General features: G+C 33.7%; 2 protein-coding genes, 1 long non-coding RNA gene and 2 other non-coding genes across 7 annotated transcripts; 2 read left to right on the top strand and 3 right to left on the bottom strand.

The window, feature by feature from the left end:
- Nucleotides 1-3,383: 3,383 nt before the first annotated feature.
- On the bottom strand, nt 3,384-3,455 carry TRNAD-GUC (transfer RNA aspartic acid (anticodon GUC)). The gene has a single exon. It is a non-coding gene; the product is annotated as a tRNA-Asp (tRNA).
- Nucleotides 3,456-4,175: 720 nt separating this feature from the next.
- On the top strand, nt 4,176-4,247 carry TRNAP-AGG (transfer RNA proline (anticodon AGG)). The gene has a single exon. It is a non-coding gene; the product is annotated as a tRNA-Pro (tRNA).
- Nucleotides 4,248-4,349: 102 nt separating this feature from the next.
- LOC7487992 (rop guanine nucleotide exchange factor 5) lies at nt 4,350-7,941 on the bottom strand. Its single transcript, XM_002312094.4, has 7 exons — nt 7,304-7,941; nt 7,010-7,126; nt 6,754-6,908; nt 6,196-6,270; nt 5,814-6,104; nt 5,179-5,535; nt 4,350-5,068 (listed from the first exon to the last, which is right to left on the bottom strand). Exons 1-7 carry the CDS (start codon nt 7,596-7,598, stop codon nt 4,469-4,471), a joined length of 1,890 nt encoding a protein of 629 aa, XP_002312130.4. The 5' UTR covers nt 7,599-7,941; the 3' UTR covers nt 4,350-4,468.
- Nucleotides 7,942-12,950: 5,009 nt separating this feature from the next.
- Nucleotides 12,951-18,085, top strand: LOC7487994 (guanylyl cyclase 1). 3 transcript variants are annotated; one of them, XM_002311158.4, is made up of 10 exons: nt 12,952-13,076; nt 13,382-13,652; nt 13,743-13,867; nt 14,831-14,942; nt 15,135-15,209; nt 15,468-15,556; nt 15,830-15,891; nt 16,385-16,457; nt 17,175-17,250; nt 17,768-18,085. In XM_002311158.4, the coding sequence occupies exons 2-10, from the start codon at nt 13,494-13,496 to the stop codon at nt 17,804-17,806; spliced, it is 810 nt and encodes a 269-aa protein (XP_002311194.2). In that variant the 5' UTR covers nt 12,952-13,076; nt 13,382-13,493; the 3' UTR covers nt 17,807-18,085. The 3 variants fall into 3 exon arrangements, with proteins under 3 accessions (XP_024462234.2, XP_002311194.2, XP_024462233.2); XM_024606465.2 differs by lacking the exon at nt 17,768-18,085 and adding an exon at nt 17,339-17,739; XM_024606466.2 differs by lacking the exons at nt 17,175-17,250; nt 17,768-18,085 and adding an exon at nt 16,584-16,985 and having other exon boundaries at nt 12,951-13,076.
- Nucleotides 18,086-20,941: 2,856 nt separating this feature from the next.
- LOC112328305 (uncharacterized) lies at nt 20,942-21,878 on the bottom strand. The gene is made up of 2 exons (XR_002983040.2): nt 21,450-21,878; nt 20,942-21,238 (listed from the first exon to the last, which is right to left on the bottom strand). It is a non-coding gene; the product is annotated as an uncharacterized LOC112328305 (long non-coding RNA).
- Between the last annotated feature and the right edge of the window lie 2,946 nt (nt 21,879-24,824).

Genomic DNA, 24,824 nt, shown 5'->3' on the forward strand with positions numbered 1-24,824 from the left:
AAGTTGATTTCTCACTTTATTTTTGTCTCTCTTTAACCATTAAATTTATATAAAAATAATATATATAAAACATGCTATACAGCACTCTCCAAATGCCCTAAAGCAACTAGTTTAAGGTACCACATGACTAGGAGCTAGTAGCTTAATTACCAGAATCATCCCTTGTAGAAAAATATGATCCCTCATGGAGTATAGCTTAGCATAAGTTCATACAACTATCAAATATCCGAGAATTGTCAATTGCTCGCATTTCCCTTTTCCGTGAAATATGTTTCTGGGTATTCATTCTGACTGAGAAAGAGGAACAACAGAAAAGGCAGGACGCAAGTGGTTAGCGTCAGTTTCTACGCAACATCAATCAAACAGTTGAAACCCATAGCCTCACAGTTCCTTTACTTCTGCTCTTCCATCTGAACATCACACCACTACAGAAAGCATCATATACTTCGAACTGTTGGTATAAAAGTTTTATTACAACTTAATTGGAGTTTGATACATTCTACAGGAGCAATTTTTTTCTTTTCAGACACCTCCATGACATTTCTTCCCTCTCCGTCATCGACAGCTATAAAAATTTGCTAAAATTAATAGACTTTTTTGGTAAAGGTAACAGAGTAGTGAAGGTGAACATCAATGAGAACAGATCCACGGGACAAACAGAAGAGATGATCAATCCAAACTTGGAATAATGGAATGTATAGACAACCAGCGATCATAAGAAATCCATGGCACAGCTCATTTGTCAGCTAAAAGTTGTAGGGCCATCCTCATGAGGATCCACCATAGGACAAAATCATCTGCAATCTTTCAGCATTATTGCTGCCATATTTTTTTCCCCAGGAAAAGATATCAAAGGATTTCCAATGCCTAATTTCACTCGGATGAGGCAATAACAATACAGTCCTTGTCCATATCAAAGGATTTCCAATGCCTAATTTCACTCAGATTAGGAAATAACAATAGTCCTTGTCCAGGGAAGTAGACACGCAGCAAACAAAAAACTTAATGATTCGTATTATAGGAAGAAAGGAGAAAAAATGCTAAACTCTTAAGGCTTTACAGACTGGATCATCTATGCTCAATAAACAGTTTTCACCCTCTAATAGCACATTGCCATTTCTATTTCAAATCGCTCCTTTATTGTAAATCCATCACTTCCTAAGCTATATCTGACAAGAGCCTGCCACATGCATGCTTCCTCTCTTGCTTGTCGCGACACAATTCCTTGTTCCGGACTTTCTTGCACGCTCGGCGTGCTCATCCATCTTATCCTAATAGCCTTTACCAAATCATAGGACTTTTGATACTAACCTAATAAGAAATCAACGACCATACGAGTGGAAGCATGAACCCACTTCTTAAAGCGGCTATTGCTGCTCGTCATAACTCAACCCAAGTCTGCAAGAACATCAAGTTCATCCCCCCATCATCAAGGTTCCCACTTTTCCACTTCCTCTTTCTGCCAAAACAACTCCCACTCATTTCCCACCATTTTTATCGCATCTATAATTAATTACACCGACCACATTAAACTAAGATTTACAAAATATACAGACCATAGCAATGCTAAACTAAATACAAACAAGACTGGCCCTGTTTATCCCAAAATATTCATTTTGATGGATACAAATAAAATGAATCTAAAATTCCCTCCAAAATAGACCCAAAAGATTCTCTCAAAATAGACCTAACAAGAACACTCCTTGAGCTCGGGTTTGGTATCCCGAGCCCATCACACAAGGAGCCTGGGCTCGGGCAAGAAGCTCGAGCCCTTGAAGGGCGCACGCCCAACGTGGGCATGACATGCCCAACATCCTTGGTGCTTGGCGTGCATCCCAACATGCCTGTGGGCTCGGGCTTCTACACCCGAGCCTAACATACTCGGGCTCTGGAGCGCACCTTAAACCCCACATGCTCAGGTTCAGGCAGCGCATCTGGACCCATTATTCATCTTTAATACACCTAAGCCTAGTGTGTTTGGATCCAGGCAGCACGCCCACGCCCACTTTCACCTCTCATGGGCTTGGGCTTTCACGTTGAGCCTGACATATTTGGGTCCACGCAGCGTGCCCGAACGCACTATCATCTCTAATGAGCGTGAGCACCTTGTCCGAGCTCAACACTCGCTAAGAAACTTTTCTGAGACCCCATGCAAGTCCCTCAGTATTTTATACTGATCCAATACATATTATTTTTAGTATAATGCAACTCAAAATATCGCAAGAGAAAAATTACACTTCTTAGTCAATATGACTCATGAACTATAAATATACCATCAGATCTTTAGAATAAAGGTTCACAATCTTTATTCTCTACTGTAAATATATTTTCAGAACATCTCTGTCTAGAATATTATTGGATTTTTTTCTCTTTAAAAAAATATTTATTGAAGCATCGAAGAGTCATCATCTCCACTAAAAAGAATTTTTTGTAGTTACTAATCACAAGTCACCTTAATCTATCAAACAACAAGTATAAGCTATCAATTAACTTGACTAAAGAAAATGAATAAAATTGTTAAAACAACTAATTAGCTGATTATGTAACTTTCATAGACTAGGAATATCATAACATTTAAAAATATTTTTTAGATATTAAGACAAAATTATTCATGATGAATATTTTAAGATAAATAGGATTGCCCTACAAATAATATCATCAAAATATAATAAAATCACTTCCCAGGTCCATTAATAAAAACCAACTTGCACGTGAATGAACTCCATATCGGAGACCTACAAAATGGAAGAAGGAAACACTTCAATTTTTCACTTCATTCGTTACAATTACCCTCTGAAACAAATTATACAAAGTCAGATACTACATTAACATAACTAGCGAGTAAAAGCGTACAAAACAATGGAAACATAACCCAAAAGAGCCAAAATAACAAGACCATGTCCGCCTCCACAACCCAAAACCCCAAGCTTCAACTGAATAACATTAACAAGTGCCCAACATCAGAAACACGCACCCACAAACCGACCCAATGCCCGAAACCAACTTCCCAACCCGAACCAAACTCTTATTCACGTGCGCTAACAAAAGCTCCGCCATCTGCAAATAATTTCCATGATTGTGACTCGAAGTTTTAGCGATCCCAATAGCTTGAGACTGAAGAGAGAGTTAACATTTAAGATTACAGCCTGTTTTTTGAATTTTAAAACTTTTTTTTGAAAAAATTTAAAATTTAAAATTTAAAATAATATTTTCTATATTTTAATGTATTAATATAAAAATTATTTTAAAAAAAATATATTTTAATATAACTTCAAAAAACAATAATTCCAACAATTTCACTACTAAAGCGGACATGTAGATGCTGGTCGTCATTGAGATGGGTCTTGTGCTTTTCTTTGCAAGGGATATAAAGTACAAAAAAGCGCCGTTGCCGGGGATCGAACCCGGGTCACCCGCGTGACAGGCGGGAATACTTACCACTATACTACAACGACATTGCTGTGCTTCGATGACTTATTTAAATAATTAATGTTCTTCATTGCTCCCTTTGGCAACCAACTCTTGAGGTCATCGACCTGTAAGAAATGTTGCAAAACTCATCATATATGCATCGTGATCTCTCAGGTCACCCACCATGCATGGAAAATAATGGTAGCTTTTCATATTTTAGTAAGAGAAAAGTTTTTATTTAAAAGGAAATTTATTGTTTTTTATTATACATAAGTGCTCTGGATTTCCAATATATTTATAAAATAATAAATGTTGTCCAATAAAAAAACTATACAAGAGATAACTTCTTGTTTAAAAACATTAAACTTCATCTAGCCAGTGACTTATATGTATTGAGCTTCAGATTTCTAACAGTAATCCATTATGCGTTAACACCGAATCCTAATCAACTACTTTTATTTTAGATCAGGATGACCAAGCTCCTTTAAAAAAATGATTTATTAAATTCTAACTTTAAAAACTAGACAGCAGGAAATCCTTTAACTAACTTGTGGCAAAACTAGCGTTGATTTAAGATCATTCAAATCACTCCGTGACATCTTTACTATTCTTTGTTTAAGATTTGTCACCCTTTATTAACACAATGAAACTATCATCAGTTTAATAGAAAAAATCACGTGTTTGCAAAATTCTTGAGCAGTGTGAAATTGAGGTCGAAGGAGTATATTAGGTATTATAAAGCTTGATTAGCTGCTTTTCGAATTGGGCATTTGGTCTAGTGGTATGATTCTCGCTTAGGGTGCGAGAGGTCCCGAGTTCAATTCTCGGAATGCCCCGTTGCTGTTCTTTTTTTCTCCGTATCTTGTAGGTCAACGGGAAATCCCTCATATCACCGGAAGAAAGGAAATGAGAGATTTAAATGACAGCCCGCCAAGAACTCAAAGAAAAGATTAAACAACAAATATCAAATATCGGTTACAATCAAGAAGGTTTTTCTAGCATGAACAATCCTAATTGTCAAACTGTATTTCAATTTTCCTAATCTCAATGCATCTCGTCAAGTTACAATATATTTGGGAGCACTTTGACGCAATTTAGTCCCATTTTTTTGGGTCGGTGAGTTCTTTTCCGGCCCCAAATCCTCTCTGCCATTTGTCTTTGGATTTGGACACGATCCTTCATTTGTATTACCACAGATCTTGGGTTTTGAATCAACATTTGTATTGCCACAGATCTTGGGTTTTGAATCAACATTTGTATTGCCACAGATCTTGGGTTTTGAATCCACAGCAAGATAGTTTGTCAGCGCCCTCTTCACACCAAAACCACGACGAGGAGGCTTGTTGTTATTGCTTTTGGAGGAGGTGGTACTGTGGAGGAATGGAGTTCTCTCACCCCTTGCAGGACTAATAAGCGGCACGGGTGAAAAGCTCGGTGTACTGAACGTTGTTTTGTATGGAGTGCCTGAGACTGGCACGGAGAAGGGATTTGAAACCTTCCTGTGAGAAATCACAGCAACTGTGGAAACTGAAGACAAATTGTCCGAACGTTTAGTCAAGTCATCAACGTATACCAAGTCGTCAATACGAGCTACAATATTAAATGCCAAGCTCTCCAGAACTCTTGAATAGCTCTCGAGAATTGATTTCCCAACATCCTGAAAGTTGAAAACGAGTCAAGCTGATATGAAGAATTTAGGAAATAGAAAAAAGGGAGGGCAATGGGGCGATTGAAAGTAAATAATGGAGCAGGAGAGAGAACAAAAACCTTGTTGAATTGAATTTTGCTGGTATCCAAGGCGGTCTGGGTTAGATTAGGGAACCTATGCTTCAAGGAAAGCAAGAGACTTTCAGCTCTTTCTGCAAGCAATTCCCTCTTATCTCCGTCAACCATTAAGTCCTTGACCATCTCCCATGATGACTTTGTCATGGAGCGATTTGGATTGGGTGGAGGTCTTGAATGAGCTCTCCGACGCCATACATAAATTGAAGATTCCACACGGTTTGCAATCTCTAAAGCAACATGTTCAGATGACAGGTCAAGGCAATCGAGCAGGCACTCTGCGGAGAACTGGTCTGAAGTAATATACCGGTACACAAGGTCTCCCAAACAAGCTCTTCCATTCTGAAAATAAATTAAATGACTGTCACATACCCTTGTTACAGCTAAAAATCTATGAAAAACACATGTACTATAATTCAGAAACTGCCTACAATACAAGGAAGAAACATAAAATTTGCACCAACTTCATTATGTCAATACAAAAATGTTAAGCATAATTAGGAAATATTGAGAAAATTGTGGATATGGTGTTGATTTCATCACATAACAAAAGAAATAAAATCAAGCACGGTTTGATTCAGGCATGTAAAAAAAAACTTTGTTGCATTGCCAGATTTTACCTTTGGGAGAGCTTCCAAGTACGAGTCAGGAACATCCATTTCAGCTAAAGCGACACTGTTGATTGCCATTGCAGCTTTCAGTATCTGATTGGTGCATTCACGCGTGTGGTTCAACTGCTTTCTTGTATCATCACTGAGACCACCAGCAGGGACACGAGGGACTGGTAGCCACCATTTTTCTTCTTGCCTCTGCATTGTTTTACGGAAAGAAGCTGACCCATCTCCATCTGGGGCTACAATCCCTTGATCAACATACCAAAACTCCGTGTCTACGAAACTATCTAAAACTTCCTGTCATTGAAGGAGACAGGCTAATGATTCCAAAATGATCATGTTTGAAAAAAAAACAAGGAATTGAGGAATAAATAAGGGTAAATCTTACAAGAAGCATATTGTCTAGTTTACGCAGAGCTGGCAGATTGATAAAAAGATCGGATCTAGGCCTGCAAGTCATAACCTGCAAAATGCAGAAACTAATTACATTGAGGACAAACAAAAGAAAGGGAAAACTAAGTTGATTTCTAATGAATAAATTCTATCACTTATCCTTTTTACGAGTATTCTATCCTAAAATGTGGATGATCATTTTAAGAAATTGAAACAAGTAAATCAAATTACGTAAGATCTTCAGCTAGCTTAATCTTTCTTCAATTGGTAATGTCTAACAAGGGTAAGAAAATTACAAATTCGGGAATAACATCTTAAAATAAAGCTAAAGCTACAAACAATACGCTATTCGAATATCAGTTATATAATTATGGAAAGGGAAGCATATCTTACAGTCATGGTACGCTGGTTTAACATCAGAATAGTTGACAAACTAAAATCCAACAGACAAAATGCTTAATTAAGCTCTATTCTAATATTCTTATCCTTTCCTTGTTCTTGTGAGCAAATTCCAATGGTACATTTCCAAATTTGGGACTGTAATTAGAATTACCTCAAGCTTACTACCATCAGGAAATGTCTGCCATGAGGGTATTAATTCCACGATATGGTCTCCAACACAAAGAAGCAACTCCATCTCTCTTCTCCACATTGATTTCTTCTCTTCAGGCAATGGCTCTAGTCTCCAAAGTTGCCCATAAATAGTACCTACATATTGTATAACCAAGATCAAATTAAAATGAAACTGCAGAACTGGGAGCCAAGGCTGCCATAGACACGACACAGATTGAAAGAGAAAGAGATCATACCACACAAATTGGTGATGGCATTTGATATAGCCAGAGCTGTGCAAACCCCTTTCCCAGACCCTGACATATCTTCACCAAGCAACAATTTTGCAAACCTCTCCTTTATCATGTCAATCTCTAAACAAAATCCACCCCCAAAAAAGGAGAAAACGTCAACTTACCAATAATCATAAAGTTGGGGCATATGCCACAATCAAAAAAAGAAAAAAAAAGGAGCAATTTTGAAATATGAATTATTTCAAACATAAGAGGCATCCATCTACGACTGGTAAAAGAAAAAACACCAAGACCAACCTGAAAGCTTTGAGCCTAGCTTTTTGAATTTTGAATCCTCCAAATGGGCTTTCTTCTCTTTACTTCCATTTCCACTAGAGACAAAGCTCTTGCACTCTCCAGCTTTCCTTATAGGCCAACCCAAAGGAGATGGGGAAGCACACCCGGGCTTAACTCCCTCAGTTGAGCTACTCTCAGAACTCGAGCTGCTACTCTCTCTTGACTCGGTCCCAGACTCGGTCAGTAACTCAGACTCATCTTTCCTCCTCCTCTCAAATCCTCCACCACCACAACTCCCCTTAAACATTGTTTCCATTCTCGACAAAAAGGAACGAACTTTTCGAAACCCAAAAACTCAACTACTTGTAAGAACCACCAAAAACATTTCTTCACTGGCTAGTTACTACAACTACATGGGTTTATGAGGTGGGTCATGATTTTTAAGTTGCAGTAAAACCAAGTGGTTACAAGAATAGAAAGAGAGAATCAACCAGAATGGTTTTGGGGGGCTTGTTCTATATATTTCTAGACTATTTGTCTCACTTCAAAATTTGATTTTTGAAGATCAAAAGGTTACCGTCAAAAGATCAGATCACATGCCATGAGCTAACGTCTCTCTTTGTTTTTTTGGGCTCCCTTTCTCTCTCAGCCCTGAGTAGAGAATACGTTCAAAATAATATTAAAATATTGTAGTCAGATAGCTGTTGGCGGACGGATGTGCCTATGCCCTATAAAGTTACATTTTTGCCCTGCATGTTTTCCCCACATACATTTTTGAATTCGTATACCATCTTTTTTTCCTACGTACTTTTATACTAGTTAATACGATTGGATATCAGTAGATATTTGAAAGCAAACTTTAAAAGGTGCAATTCTGGCAGAATTAGGCATAGAAAAGTTTCGTGTGTTTTATTTTTCTTTTTTTCAAGGCAGAGCGTTCATTTACCGGAAATGATTATGCAATTATTTAGCATTTATTTGTCTACCTGTAACTTTTATGCAAGGAAATAGAAATGGATGGAACAGGTGGAGGTGGGTTAGGTTGGCGTTTAATAATAAAAAAAAAAAGTGAGGAATTTATAAGTGCTTAAATTTTGGGTTTGCCTGAGCTCTTTCTAGCCAGTAAATTAATGCATAATGTTGATTTTAAAATTTATTACTTGAACTGCTTTGAGCATGCATCGCAGCCTCTTAGGACCAGCAGCTGACAGCCTAAAAATTGCAAGCTTCTCCTCTTTAATCTATCCCACGAAGGCCGGTTGAGGTGGAAATGATTTTCGTAATAAAATATTTTTTATTTAAAATTATATTTAAATAATTTTTTTATTTTTTTAAAAAAATTAATATTAATATATTAAAAAAATATTTAAATAAAATAAATTTAATTTTTTAAAATACATGATTTCAACCTCAACCGTGTTCATAAATACTGCATTAGCTTCAACCCCTACACATGAGCGGTGGTGGCTACGGTTAATGGACACAGGTATAAGATCGGCCCATTTTTTTCAAAAAACCAAAAACAAGAACTGAAGGGCTTGATAAGGAAGACCAAATCGAATTGCTTGAAAAATAAAAGAGAGACGGGTCCTTGTAGAATTTTCTGAAGCTCGTGAAGTTGAAAAAAATATTTTAAAATAGTATTTCATTAATAATTGCTCAGAATAAAAACAGTAAAGATAAAAAAATATATATGTTTTTATATTGTTTTGAAAATATATAATTCTTTTCAAAATTATTTCAAGAATAAATTTATTCAATGCTTTTTTTCTTTGTCTTTTTAACTTTTATTCCAATCATTTTCATCTTTTATATCTTGACCATAATTAAATTCCACCTAAAAAATATATAGGTCATGGACAACTGAGAAGATGATTTTAAAAATAGCCTAAAATGCCAATAAATATCAAAACAACATGACACCTAATTGTACATGCTCACTCGAGTGAGATTAGAAAAGAGAAAACTCTCTAAGATTTTATTTATTTAGATTAAAAATATTAATTTTTATATTCTAAAAAATACAAGCTAACAAGCACAACATTGATCAAATAGAATAGTAAAAGTTATTTTATTTGTCTAAAACCATGCCAAAACTAGATAAATTTGTCTAGTTTTGTATCTTAAAATTGAAAGTTTTTTATCCTCTTGTTTTTTTAAAAAAATAAATATCATTTTAGTTAGTATATTAAATATTTATGTAATTAAATCTTTGCTTGTCAAATATGTTTTACTAAAATAACATGATAAAAGCAAGATTTTTTTTTCTAGAATTAATTTTATTATCACGATATGTAGATATGAATACCCATGTATCATATTTAAATATAGTTTTTGATATTGTGATGTATATTTTTTTAAAAAATAATTTTTTATTTGTAGATATATAGAAATATATTTTTATTTTAAAAAAAAATGACATCAAAACAATCTAAAAATATTTAAAAAAAATACTTTAAAACAAAAAAAATTAAAAAGCATGTATGGGCGTAAAAACCAAAAATGAAGTTGTTGTTTTTGTATTTTGAAAATATTTTTAAAGAAATAGTTTATTTTTTAAAACAATTTTATTATATTTTTATATTATTTTAATATACTGGTATAAAAAATAAATTTAAAAAAATAAAAAAAATAATCTTTAACACATTATCAAAATATTAATCAGAATACTGCGCCACGTTTACAAATGATGGTCAATGACGTTACGGTTCAACTAGCCTCGAGGTTTTCCGAAGCAGACTAGTGTCTCTTGCGTCATGGATGGGAGGGGGCAGTGGCCAGCTGGCTGGTGATAGACAAATGGTAATTTCACAACAAGAAGAGAAATCAAGGGCCATATGGTAAACTGACCTATTATTTGAATTGTACACAGTATACACACATTGGGGTGATATAGCCGTTTGACTGTCTGAGAGATATTGGAAAAGGACACGGAGCGGAAAGTGCTTTTACCATTCTCTATGTATATGCATAGGACGGACATTACCTAATCCACCGCTGCATTATTTAACCATCGCTGCTTCAAACAGGCCATGCTAACCCTTTTGACTTGTGTTTTTGTGAAAAAAGTTGAAAATCCCAGAATGTTTTTTTTTTTTTCCAGCCTATTGTCTCTAATATCGTGCCTGCATTAATCATGTCACAAAAAGCAAGCAGTAAAAGGTTTCGGCACTTAGAGCGTGTATGACAGTATAGTTGCGGGTGCTTTTCAAATAACTTTTCGTGCTAAAATATATGTCAATGATGTTTTTTTATTTTTTAAAAATCATTTTTGATATCAGCACATCAAAACGATTCAAAACATACAAACTATATTAAATTTTAACAAAAAAAAAATCAAATTTTTTAAAAACACAGACGCAGCCGCGTTCCCAAACAATCTCTTTTAACTAATTATCTAACCTCTCTACCTTATCCTTTTTCTAGTGGAAACTGAACAGAGAGGCAAAGTGAGAGAGCCAGTTTCCACAAGGGAACCACCTTCGCAGAGACAGGGCCTTGGAACCCATTTCCAACCATCAAGCACTATTTGCACTTCAATTAATCAACGATACAGAAATGTCCATCTTGCAACCTTAAGCGGACTGTCCAGAAATTGCTGCCATCTCCCATCAAACACCTGAATTGTCCCTCTCCCAGGCCCCCCCGGAATCTGCTCAGCCTCGCAAATGCATCTAATCCCAGCAGGATGATTAGGATGTGCTGTAGTTTTTGTTTAATCATGGATTGTACCAAGAACTATTCAATTTGATCATTTACTGATTTCTTTTGGGGGTGGGTTGCCATGTATCATTGCTCGCATTGGAGCAACGTCAAAGTTCATTTATCTAAATTTAGGGACAAGACACGAGGACATGGATAATTTATCATGAAATCAGCAAGTCCCTCAAGAAATTTCCATGTGATGTTGGAGGGTCGTTGAGCTTTCAACATAATATACAAGTTGTCACTGCTTTACTTCGAGTTTCAACTTCCGCCCACTTAGCTAAAGGCAAGGCCCACCAACGGCTAGTTAAAAGCGTGTTAAGAATCCACCAAGCAAAGGCAGAAAGGGCTTGCTTTATAGCCGCCCGTGATGGCAAAAGCAAAAGGCGATGAGCTTTGATGCAGGAACTTTAACTAGTTTTCCCTAGTGTTCATTCCTTTTCATTTTCTCATCCCGCCTTTCCAATTCAACCTTTGGCAAGGCGTGATTATGTCACTTCAATAGCTTGAAAACGTTGAATCATCCTTCCTTTTTTTTAATCAAATAATTAAATATGATATTTCAGATTCATCTCCTTAATATATTCCTACGTTTCCAGAAACGAATCTAGGGGGGTGACCAAGACTAGCCCGCCCAAAGTTTGAATTTTTTCTAAAATCAGTTACAATTTTTAAAGGTTTTGTTATAAACCAAAAAAAAACAGCAAGACTATACATTTTGACCCTCTCAGTTTACAAATTCTGACCTTTTATGTTAATATTAGCTCAATTGATAGTCTCAAAGGTGTCATGAGTGAAAAGGATAACAAACTTTCAACTAGTTCAAGTAAAAGAAATTGATAATCAATATACTATACGAATTTTTCATTTAAAGTTTTGTATCGAGTAGTTATTTTCAATTTCTGGCTATAGTTAGGATACTAGTAAATTAAGCATACTCAATAGCAAATCTTCGTATTAACGTGTTTGGAAACGCGGTTGAAATCGTGTTTCTTTAAAATTCAATTTTTTTTGTTAAAAAATATATTTTTTTATATTTTCAGATTGTTTTGATGTGCTAATCTCAAAAATAATTTTAAAAAATAAAAAATATTATTTTAAAATATTTTTAAACAAAAAATATTTTAAATCATAGTAGTTACTAGAATTCAAACACACCAAGTAAAGATAAAATCTAAGCCATACGCTGGAGTGTTAGGTGGCCTTTGGATGAGTGAAGTTGTTTTAATAAGACCGCTGCGTTTGTACTCATCTTTAAAAAGCTTCAAATTCAAAGTTCGACGCATAGTGTCCAAGCAAACTTTCTAGAGTATTTTTCGCTCTCGGAAAGTAACTCTCTGGAGGTGGTGAAGCTTAAGATGTGAGCTCTTGCCCGTCTTCTGTGGATGGGAAAACTCAGTCCGCATGTGCAACATTTTACAGTCCATGACTCCTCATAAATAAGAAACAGTACAAACAAGTCACGGGCGCGGGCTTGACCTCTTCTCCTCGATGAAGCTATCAATGTCTTCTAAACTTATGTATAGCATGGACCACAGTGTAACCAATCCATTAAAGTGATGGGCAGGCCTGTCTTGCTCATAAGTCAGAACCTTTTTTTAGTAGGATTTTCACACTCAATTATTTTTCTTGTAGCTTTTTCTAAAAAAAACTATAAATCCAGCAGAAATTCTTGATTGGTCGTCTTAATAAGGAAATTCATCAGAGTTCCATATATTTTTCAACTGAATCCTGTTAGCATGTCTTTTTTTTAGTGCATTATTTGAGGAATTAAAAAAGAACCCAGAACCACGCACGAGGCAACAGGGGTAGGTATGTGGGTAGTGGAAGGTGAATGGGCTAAGGCCTAATTAACCACCACCCAGAACCACACCCTTGACAACGAGCCACTGGAGTTAAAAATGAACCCAGTCCACACTGGGCCCAATAGGCCCTCAAGACGACCATCGTCAACGTAGCCAGCTATTCGATTTATTTATTTAATTAATTAATTAAGGCTCACAGGAAAAGAAAAAACCGAAAGGCATAGCAGCTGAATCTGCCTTCGACAAGCATAATAAACTCGAAAAGGATCATCTTTTCTGCAAAGGTGCATTTTTCTTTTCCTCCTTATCCATGATAACCGTTACATAATGTAATATAATTAATTCTCTGCATAATTTAGTTGATAATATAATTTATTTCTTATTGAAAACTCGATTAGATAGTGTAATTTGGATCTATCATTTTTTATAATTCTAGATATCAACCTTTCTGTTTGAATCATCCATCCTTTCTTTTATATTTACATCGTCCTGAGTTATAATTGTTTTAGTGTATAGCTATTTGAGTTTTTTTTTTTTTTCGAGAAATTGAATGACAGCCTCACTTTCTCTTATTTTTAATTTACATCAGGGTGAAGAAATTATTTTCCCTTAATGACTGCAAGAGAAGGCTAATTTATTCGGGAGATGCTTGAGTGTTAGTGGTTTCGCAGAGTTTTTGATTTTTAATTTGGTCACAACTGATGTGGCCATTGTATCTTCTATTAAACAAAATTCTTAATATACAAGATTTAGTAGTAGAAGAAGGAAAACCAGATGGTTTGGTTCAGCCATCGTCATCGTCCAGCAGTAGAAAATGTGAAGATGCTGCTGCTGTCTTGCCCTGCTCACATTTTGTTCAAGTAAGAAAATCTAAGCTTTTTCTCAACCAGTCGTTTTGTAGTTTTATCTGCTTGGAATTGGATTTAATTTTGTCTCTGCAAATATTATAGGTACCGCATATAAAGCAGCTTCACTCTTGGGATTGTGGCCTTGCTTGTGTTTTGATGGCTTTGAATACAATTGGTATCAATAATTGCAGCATCCAGGGCTTGGCGGACTTATGCTGCACTAGTAGGTTTGTTCTTCTTCACAGAAATCTGAGCTTTATGTGTTGTTTTTTGTTAGCGGTTTTGTGAAACTCTATGTAGCCTAGATTGATCACTCGGGGTTTTCTGCTACTGGAAATCCTGGACGTGATTTCTATATTATAGCCAACAAGGGCTTAGATATTATTTTTGCAACCACTGATGATTGGTTTGAGTTATTTGGTATCAGGCCTTTTCTAGATCCTTTCAGCTTCGTTTCTAACATTTGCTATTTAGAAAACTTTGGAGGAAGATTTTTGTGCTAAGCAATCGAGACTTCTTTTGAGATTTACTTGATTGTTTGAAACTCGTTCTGCTATTCTATAAAATAGGTTTTGGAGATAGCAATGAAAAGGTTATGATTTTAGTATTTCTTGTATATATCATAGTGTCCTGGTGTGACTGTAATAATATCTTAAGAACTATGGACGTGTTATACTTTTAGAATTTCTAAAGTAGATTGCAAGAATAAAACTCAACACCGGGAACATAGTTTTTTAACCTCGTGGAGAGCAGTTGATGAATGTAGGCCAGGTTCTTCCTTGCTCTTTTGGGGGGAACTTGATTTCATTTCTTCCTATGAACATAGTTATAGCTCTATGCGTCTTACATGGAAATTTACTTGATCACCTTGGCAAGTTGCTGACTGCTTTTGGACATTGTTTTTCCAATATGGAAATTGCTGATCCAGTTCTATTTCTTGACATTCAGAAAAGAATGAAAATGAAATGACTATTAATACTGCCAAATTGTAGAAAATTTGGATCACTATCACTTAGAAAGTCTAAGGTATAGATAATATTGTGTTCAATGTAATTGGTTATATCATGCCATGGCATACAGATAAAGATATGGTTGCATGGATAACAATGAATCAAGCACGCAACTTCTGTATTCCTGTGAATCAATGCCAACATATTGTCATGAATTGTTAAATCGATATCTTGTTGCAGCATTTGGACGGTGGATCTGGCATATTTACTGCAGAAGTATTCTGTTAGTTTTTCCTTCTACACGGTAACACTTGGAGCAAATCCAAATTATTCAGTTGAGACATTTTACAAGGTGATATTCCATGGTTTTGTATATTGTATTTTAGTTTTTTTATGGATTTTCCATGAGCATTGCTTGTGTATATAGGCCATCTTGATGACTTTTTGCATTATTCTTCTGGTTCTTTTGATTGGCTGGTGATATTTCTGTTGCTGTCTGATTGTTGCTGTAATGCTCATAAAGGTCTGCTTTAAATTCATGCAGGAACAATTGCCTGCAGATCTAGTTCGAGTGGATATGTTATTTCAAAAGGCACGAGGAGAAGGCATTAATATACAGGTATATCTATGAGCACATAATTCATAGTCATCTGTCATAAAGTGTGTGTGTTTTTTTTTTCACATGCCAGTTTTGTGCAGTTAATGTATGTGAGTAGTTTGCATTGACAGAAAATTCAAAACTTTCTATTATGATTAGCAAAACATTTTTCATTTCACTTAAAGCCTTAAATTCATACACCAGCCACTATATGTACCTTTCTAAAATCAATGTTAATTTTTGTGTAGATAATGTTTATGAGCCTTTTCCTTTCTACAGTGCAGGTCGATCAATGAAACGGAAATTTCTCTTTTCATATTGTCGGGGAAATATATTGCAATTGCATTGGTTAACCAGTACAAATTGAGGTGTGGATGAGGATCTCATTTAACATCATATTTCTTGTTATTCTTTCTGGAATTACTTTCTGCTTTAACTGTCACACGCTAGAATGATCGTATATACCCATGCCCATTTTCTGTCTGTCTTACTTTATCCCTTATCTTCTTTTATGTTTCTTGTATGTTCATTTATTCATGTGGTTTTGGCTTCACATATTCTAACAGATGACTTCATAAGAAAGGAAAAAAAAACATGGAAAAACTTAACGTTAACTGTTTCTGGTAAAACATTTGTCACAGTCACTCTTGGTTGGAGAATGCTATTCTACCAGGCTTAAATGGTGGCAACTCAGGCTATGCTGGTGAGGGGATGTTTTTTTCCGCCTGTATTATCTCTTTATTTTCTATCACATAAAAATGGACTCCTGGTTTTCTTGTTACTTTTTTGTAGCGGAAAATAATTGTGATTCATTGTAATGGATTAACCTATGAAAAATAATCACAGCTCATGTCATAGGCATGGTAGGTCAGACCTTGTGGATGTCGATGCAATTTTCATCCCATGATAATTATTTATGACAGGGTGTGTTTGTAATCAGATGTTAGAATACTCAAGTTGTGTATATTATTGAATTCCTCACAAGCTTCTCCTGCAATTTGTTTGATTAGTGTAATATAGGATGATATATTTACTTCATCTGAATCTCAATGATGATTGAGTTCTAGAGAATGGTACACAATCAGATTAAAACTGTCGAGGATTATTTTATTTTATTTTAACGTTAATTTTTCCATGTCAGATATTTTTTGAGAAGTATTTTCTGAGGATATTTTTGTGATTTATTTATGCATTAGGTCATTACATTGTGATATGCGGCTATGATACTGGCACGGACGAGTTTGAGATTCGAGATCCTGCCGCTTCTAGGTATGACCTTCATTTTCCTCATGATTTCTAATTCCCTTCAGCCCCTGTTCCTTTTAAGATCTCAGATATAGGAAATATTTTTTTGGATTAGCAAAATTTGTTGTCTTCTATTTCTACCTTGTGTAGATGCCTTTGCCCAGTGAGGCCCTGCTCTTTTGCATTCTGCATGACACGATTCTTCGAGAATCAATCAAAACTGCAATGTTGTGGTGGCAAGCACAAGAAACAACTAAGTTAGGAATTACTTGCCTCCAAGAATACTTCATAGTTTGCCATGGAGGTGTCAGGAAAACATGTGGCTCAAATATGATGCCAAATCAGCATATGAATAATATATATTTGATTGAAAATCCTTTAAAGGAATAATATACTATGGGAACTAGCATCCAGTTAATGTATTGATGAGTTTGGGATTCCATCCATCTGAAATCCCACCATGTATACTTTCCCTTGTACTGCTTTGAGCCCTCCATGGAGCACTATTAGAAGACTGGGAAAATGCGACGTGCTTTCGTAATGGGTGTATAATGTCACTTGATTTTAACTGCATTCAGCCGAATCATCAAATTAGGAACTATCTTTAAGACCCTGCTACAAAGGCATTTTTATTTGCTGTGCTATATAGTACTATCAAAATTTTTCACAATTATGTTTTTTAAAATTTAAAAATGTATGCTTCCCTGTGATTTTATGATTGAGAAACTTACTTTAATTCAGAAAACATGAGAGAATGTCGTCAAGATGCCTTGAAGAAGCACGGAAATCCTTTGGCACCGATGAAGATCTCCTTCTGGTAAACAAACATTATCAATTTTTTTGTGTTATGCATGGATTTAAAGATGCTAGGTTTGTATGATATGAAGTTAATTATACCATCCCAGTATAAGAGAGGCTCGGAGGAAAATTGGGAAAGTCCCTTCAGCATGCTTGCTCTAGGTGACCAGTGTCAAACCTAATACCTAGAACCTTGCAAACGCACACTTCTACTCTCCTGGAATACATATGATCATGAAAACCCAATTCATATAGTTCTCTCGTTTTGCACTTTTAATTCTAGCATTGTAATTCAATTACTACAATGATTTTAAAAAACAAAAAGTGAGTCTATATTCTGTTAAAGTGGTGGCTACTGCTGTTTCGGAGCATGTAATCCTTCGTGGTTATGAGCCCGGGTCTAATTTAACCTTGAGTTAATGTTAGGCATAGATGTTGGAGGAATCCGAAGCAGAAAAAAAGTAACTTTTTGTTAAAACAAATTCATCCACAGCACTGATAATTATCGCCTTTTCGTTATATATATGTCCATTCAGATATCTCTGGAGAACGCGACAAGTGAAAGAGCTCGTTAGATCAATTTTTTTTCTCTTTGACGAATTTCCTTGCTTCAGATGGGCTAGCCATGTATATTATTATACGTGTGTATAATACGTGCATAAAGAAACTGATAGTTTGCCCTCGATTGCTTGTATTTGTCCATAAATATATTTCAAGCCATGTATATTATTCTTTTTTGCTTGATTAAATAGATAATAAAGTAGATTTCTTTTCCATGTAATTGAAATGTAATATCATATTGGAGCGGACTCTAAACAGGTTTATGCACTCGAAACTTTTTGCCATCTTAACAATATTTCCTGTTGGTGATTTAGTTAATTCCTATCTGCTACCTCATTTCTATTTCATACATAGAGCAACTGTTTATGACTTGTAAGTGGTCTAAAACATTTTGAATGTTACTATTCTCCAAAATTCAAGGTCTCCCAACTGGACGCAACTAGGTTTCGCAGTTTGCATGTTCTCTTTTTTCTTTTCTTGACCTTGTTTGCAGGTTCCTCAAATAGCTCAAGTGTGAATTTGATATTGTGGTATATAGTATTTTTGAAAACTGTTTTTTTTTTAAGATTTGTTTTTTATTTTTAATATTAAAATGCTACAAAAAATATCAATTTAATATTTTTTTTAAAACTAAATACACTTTTAAAACTTTATTAAACACAATTTCAACTGCAATGTCAAATTATCTTTTAGGCATTCCCCATGTGCTCGTCAGACTGTTTCAGGGCTCCATGCATGAATTTATGTGCTAAATATTAAAATGTCGACATTTTCGGCATGGGAGCTATCCCTACGGAGACTTCATCAAGGAAGTGCGTGATCGCCATAAATGCAATTTTGTGATTGTCTCCTTCGAGAGCCCGTGACGGGCTTGCTTGTATATGGACATCGGCCTTTGTAAGTGGAGAGTTAAACTTTTGGTTGGCTCGTATACATAAACAAAGGTGAACTCGGATGGATAGCCATGAAGTCACTGTTTGTAGATACAGAGATGTTTTTTTTTAAAGTGTTTTTATATAAAAATATATTAAAATAATATTTATAATTAAATCATAAAAAATACGATTTAATCTCAGTATGAAACACTACCAAAATTATTGATTTATGCAGAGGGTTGTGATAAAAAAAAAAAAAAAAAAAAAAACAAGGCAAGATCATCATGAAGGGTGTTTTTTTTTGTAGTGAAAATAAGAGACTGTCATGATGGCACGTGCATGGGAAGATATCGCCGCATATGTCACCTGGTAATTAAATTTTTAAGTTTTTAAAATATTTTTGATAAAATTTAACATTTTTATTTTTAAAATAATATTTTATTATTATTTTCATATCATTTTAATATTTTCAAATAAAAAAATACTTTAAAAAATAATTATTATCACACTTGAAAACATCCTCTATATTACCACTTGAAAACCCATAAGCACCATAAGCATAGAGTTTAGCACGACTGGTCGAGAAATCTGGGACACGGAGAGACCTTGGGCTTAAGTCGTATTATTAGATAATTTGTGGATTTCTGACTTCTTTTTTTTTTTTAGTTTAATGTGGATTTTTTATTTTTAATAACCAACAAACACGAGTTTTTCTAGTCAACCCAAAGCATCTCGTCGTCCGTCCATGGAATAATATGACCTGCCATGACCGGGAATAGTTATGGCGGTCGGAAGGACCACACCACTAACATAGCCTACTTTTTGTAAATAAGCAAAATTACAAACCAGTAAGCGCTAGTAATTTTATAGACTAGCGGTGGCACGGTGGAGAGATATATAGGTGTGTTGATATTTTTGACAAAGAGTCAAGTCAGTGGGTCACGAGTCCAGCCATTTAATCTCTACTTTCTTAATCGGCAATGATGAGATTCTTAGACGAGTATTATCAGGCGAACAATAGGAATTATTGTGGTTGCTGTCGCTGTTATTGAAGAAGGGGATGGTGATGATGCGCTAGTTCTGTAATTCATACACCTACGCGTGGAAGATGGTGTCGTGTCAAAATCACAGTCTACGGATCATTTATTTTAGAAAGCTAGTTTAACGTGAATGTTCGAGCCAGTTTGCATGTATCTCGATTAATTCTATGGGTCTTAAAGTTAACGATCATGTAAGTCTCCAGTGACCATCATATGAGCAACCACAGGGCTCGAACCTGAAACCATAAAAAGAACAAACCTCTTAATCTCAAGCTCTTATCATTAAACCACAATCTAGATGGTTATCTGGATGATGCGTTTTTTAAAGTCATCAAATTGCATATTGAGAAATAGGGTGCTGCCTTCTGTCTCTTCAAACATTTGTGATTAATTTTTTATATATATTTTTAAATTATTTTGATGTTTTAATATTTAAAATAAATTTTAAAAAATAAATATTATTTTAATACATTTCTAAATAAAAAAATTTATAAAAATTATGTTCTTAATAAATCAAGATATGAGTACGGGTAGTAACTAACTGTGCGCAGATGCTTGTGCTAAAGTAATTTTTATATAAATAAAACTAGTTTTAGTCGATAAAAGTGAAATCGCACTCTTGGTGTTCAAATAATATTTTAGATTTATTTTAATAAGAAATTGATTATTTTGCAATCAAGTCGGCTAAGAATTTTTTTAAATGATCTCCTGGATGTTGTATAGAGAGTTTGTAATCTTGATGTTTTTTTCATTTTTCATGGGAATTTCTTTTTCTCTTAGTATTGTTACTATTTTTTATTTTTTATAAATACTAATGATAATGATACATATAGCATGTTTTGTGTATTCTATAAGATAATTTACTTTTTTTCAATGTTAAATGTGAAGTAATATAAATAATTATTTAATCTAGAAAGTTTAGACTATTAAATGAAACTTTAGGATGTAATTTATATAATTTTCTAATACTCTATCTCAAATGAAAATTCTTCAAACTTGAAACTTGTATAAATTCAAACTACATCGTGCTTAAATTTTATTAAATAAAATGAAAATCGTGAGATTTAAACTTCTGACCGCCTAATCAATAAAACTTTAATATCATGTCGGAGAATCAATTTAACCCAACAGCTTCGACTGACCCACGCATGCTTAAATTTTATCAAATAAAATAGGAGTAATGGGATTAAAACTCGTTATCGTTTACTCAATAAAGCTTTGATACCATGTCAAATAATCAATTTAACCAAAGAACCTAGTCCAAATAATATATAATAAATCTCACTGTACAAGTGTCAAGAACTTAAGGTTCATTAATATCAATATGATTATCACTGGTCATGGATTGATGCAGTGTTAAAAGCAGACTGAGCTCAATACAATCCTATGAATGAAGGATGGTTTTTTGCGATGATGATCACATCTTCAAAAACCATTAAAACACAATCAAACAAAAGCCATCCTCTAGAAGTCTTTATTCCAAATCGATTTCCTTAACCAATCTTGTCCCAAGCGACAGCAGATTCTTTAACTGAAAATATCAAATTCTCTAACCAATGAGATCGTTTTATCACAGCAGTAACATAAAATACCAGAGGACATGGATGGAGTGACTAAATTGTGAGATGTCTAATAGTTTACGGACTGAAATGAGAATTGACGGGTAAGTCAAGAACTAACTTGAAATTGGAGAAACAGTAAAACAAAACAGAAGGGCCCGTCATTGGATTTTAACCACTCACCAAGATCTGTATTTTCCCAGCATCTCAGGCGACTGCAGTATCAAACACCCTCTTTTCATAAATCAGTGCTGCACAGGATTTTCTCACATGGCAGCGGGGAAAATCGCCGGGAATCGGCTGTCAGATGGAAATAGCTGGTGAACAAATCTGACCGTTGAGGTCCAATTTCGAGCGACAGGAACGAGGCGTATTTCCAGACCAACTTCTTGACAGGGAGTTGGTTTTGACAGTGACGTTTGATTGAGTTGGGCAAACTCAGAAAATCTTTTGCGGGAAAATCAAGCAAAGGCAGGCCTTGCTTTGCTTTTTCCTTTTGCATGTTAATACAGCCAATTAAACCAGATGTTATGACCACTGTTTTTATTTCTTGAGGTGATTAAAGTGAGTGGTAACAGAAGAGCTGGAAAACGTGCCTCCACCCACCCACAATCTAAGGTATTGTTTGTTTATGCTGTCAAATCATAATTAAAAAATATATATTTATTTTATTTTATTTTAAATTATTTTTTTATATTTTCAAAACATTAACAGAGTAATATTAAAAATAAACTTTAAAAAATAAAATAAATTATTTTAATATATTTTTAAATAAAAATTAATTTAGAAAGCAATAACCTGACACAATTTCGAATCCTGCTTAAGTTTTCTCCTTCTTATGTCTGTGTATGTCAGGCAATACGCGCTGGTTTCAGGAAGCTTGTCAAGCGCTAGTATTTTCCAATGCATAAATTAGAGCGCGCAATTTGATAAGCTCTTTTTATTATTATTATTATTATTATTGTGAATGGTATTCACGCGATAAGAGATTTATGCTTAGATTTACGACCAGCAAGTAATTATATAGCAATGAATTAAATTTATTATTATTGCAATTTTAACTTTATTTACTATCGCATTTTTCATATCATGGCACATAATTTTTTTTAAAAAATACATAAAAATATTTTATATGTTTTTTTATATATAAATATTTTAAAACCATCAAAAAACACTAAAAACAAATGAAATTAAATTTTTTTCTTAACAAATATACTTTTAAAAAGCTTAAAATAAAATTACTTACTCTTCTAAGTTATATTTAGTTCAAGGATATGGTAGTTAGAATTTATCTTGATATCTTTTATCATTTCTTATTGATTTTTGAAGAGTAATTAATTATTAAAGGGGTACTCGGTGTTTTTTAAGGGCAAACTTTACCCTTCAAGCAATAATTTTTTATGTCTTTCTCTTCTTCTTCCTTTTCCCTTGGAATACATGTTAAATTAAAATTAATCATCTCTCATGATACAAAAAAAAATTTAATTATTTTGAAATGTAATATTTATAGTTTTTAATACAAGCTTTCTTCGAAATCATATGATCAAATATAACTTTCTTTGAATAATATTTGCAGGTAAACACTTCAATAAATTTAAAATTAAAATTTAACGTGAGTTTACACTTCACACCACAACTTTAAAATGGAAAAGAAATGTATATCAACACTTCAATCGGTAAAATAGTACAAAAACTATAATTTCTTTCTTTTTAATCTTGACTCAGTGAGTTTTACAAGCACTTAAACCTCAGTACCTCGCTACATGGATGTTAATTTTCATAAAAATATCACCTTGGTATCTAACATCTCACCCTATCCTCAACTCCATCCAATTTATTTTTTTATAATCTTCGCTCCAAAAGTATAAATCATTCCATTTAAATCCTTCAATGTACAATTATTATGAATCTTTAATATAAAAGGCCATGATCCCTTCAGAATTGAGATCTAATACAATTATTTCAGGGAGTCGATAGAGAATTAGTGGATCCATTGGAAAGGAGCTCGAAGATTCTCCTTAATTTTATCCGAGAAAAACGTTCCTTAATTTTAACCCGGGGATGATTACCACGCGCGTCATCGGGTGTGGAAAAACAAATTGGTTCTCTCAAGATACTCTGACCAGATCACCCAGTTTAATGGATTGCAAGACGCAGCAGATCGTGTCAGTTACTTAAAATACAATATTACCCCTCCAAGTCCAAAAATATCAGATGAAGGATTGTGGTTTTTTGTTTTGATTTTCAGTTATTGTTTTTCTAAACAGAGAAAAATTATTTTCTGTATTTAAAAATTTTATTTTTGATATTAATACTGTAAAATAATATATAAGCACGAAAAAAAATTAATTTTAAAATAAAAAAATTTAAAATTTAGCAAATAATATTTTGACTGAAATACGCTGTATGCGCGACATCCTTTTTTTGACAGGAATATTATAAATGCTGTACTATTTAAACGGAGAAAATGATATTTTATGGGGTTTTTTTTGGGTGTTGTTGTGCTACTGTGTGATTTAGGTATTACTAGTTTACATTTTATGTGTTACGCCAAGGGAGACTCAAATTCTCTTAAACGTGAAAAAAATAAAAATATAGGAGTCTCGTCAATTGTCTTTGCATTGTTATCAATAATTGAAAACAAAATAGTTTTGATTTTTTTAATTAAGATAATATTTTTTATATAAGAGTATTTTTGTTTATTTTAGCCACCACAATCTTTTTAACTTAAATTATCATTTATTTATTTTTATATAAATATTCATGATTATTGGACCAAGTTAACAAAAATATATATTAAAATAGAATGTTTATATTTTGTGTTATCAAAACCTAGGAAAAATTATAAATATAATAAAATCATGTTCAAAATCTATCTAAAATGTTTAATAAAAAAATTAATTTCAAATAAATTTTCGACGAACAATTTATTATTGTTATTATTAATGTTATTGTTATAATCTCCATGTCAAGTATATAATAGTTAAAAATAATTGTTTAATCCATTTGGCCTCAGAATAATATAATAGATTCTTTTTTTCAAAACCTTTTAAAAAACCCACTTTAATTTTAAAACTCGTTTTTTCTATTGATCACCAAACCTTGTCAGGTATAAAACTAAATTGCATGGGTTTTTCTTTAAGCAGGAGTGCACTTTTGATCCTCTACTTTACTGTGGATAGATTGTGTGATTTGTTTTTTTAATTTTGTTATTGGATTTTTTTCTAGCAATTTAGTCACAGTTAAAAATCAATTGATTTTAATTTTTTATGAAATGATAGAATTGAAAGGTAAATGATAAGAATGAAAAAGACATCAAACATGTGTGACGTGCCATAAGTTTTATGAAAGGTATACTTTAGTCTTTGACCTTAAAAATAATGTAGATTATATAATTTCAGTACCCTCAATATTTTTCAAATTCAATCCTGGTACAAAAGTTCATTTTTGTTGGTTTTTAGTTTCTAGTCAGGATATAAGAGATAGAGGTTGCCAAATTCTAACAATAAAAAGAGAAATACGTTGCTAATACTAATTTAAACTATCGAAATAAATGAT

This window comes from Populus trichocarpa, chromosome 8 (assembly GCF_000002775.5).
Source record: "Populus trichocarpa isolate Nisqually-1 chromosome 8, P.trichocarpa_v4.1, whole genome shotgun sequence".
Classification (NCBI taxonomy): Eukaryota; Viridiplantae; Streptophyta; class Magnoliopsida; order Malpighiales; family Salicaceae; genus Populus; species Populus trichocarpa.

Bases quoted from the DNA above. Each gene is read 5' to 3' on its own strand.
- LOC7487992 (XM_002312094.4), bottom strand. From the start codon at position 7,598: ATGGAAACAATGTTTAAGGGGAGTTGTGGTGGTGGAGGATTTGAGAGG. The intron at 7,127-7,303 runs GTTGGTCTTGGT...GATTTTGTTTAG, and splicing joins GCTAGGCTCAAAGCTTTCAG to AGATTGACATGATAAAGGAG. The intron at 6,909-7,009 runs GTATGATCTCTT...TACAATATGTAG, and splicing joins TGCCATCACCAATTTGTGTG to GTACTATTTATGGGCAACTT.
- LOC7487994 (XM_024606465.2), top strand. From the start codon at position 13,494: ATGTGGCCATTGTATCTTCTATTAAACAAAATTCTTAATATACAAGAT. The intron at 15,210-15,467 runs GTATATCTATGA...TCCTTTCTACAG, and splicing joins GAGAAGGCATTAATATACAG to TGCAGGTCGATCAATGAAAC. The intron at 17,251-17,338 runs GTAAACAAACAT...ATACCATCCCAG, and splicing joins CCGATGAAGATCTCCTTCTG to TATAAGAGAGGCTCGGAGGA.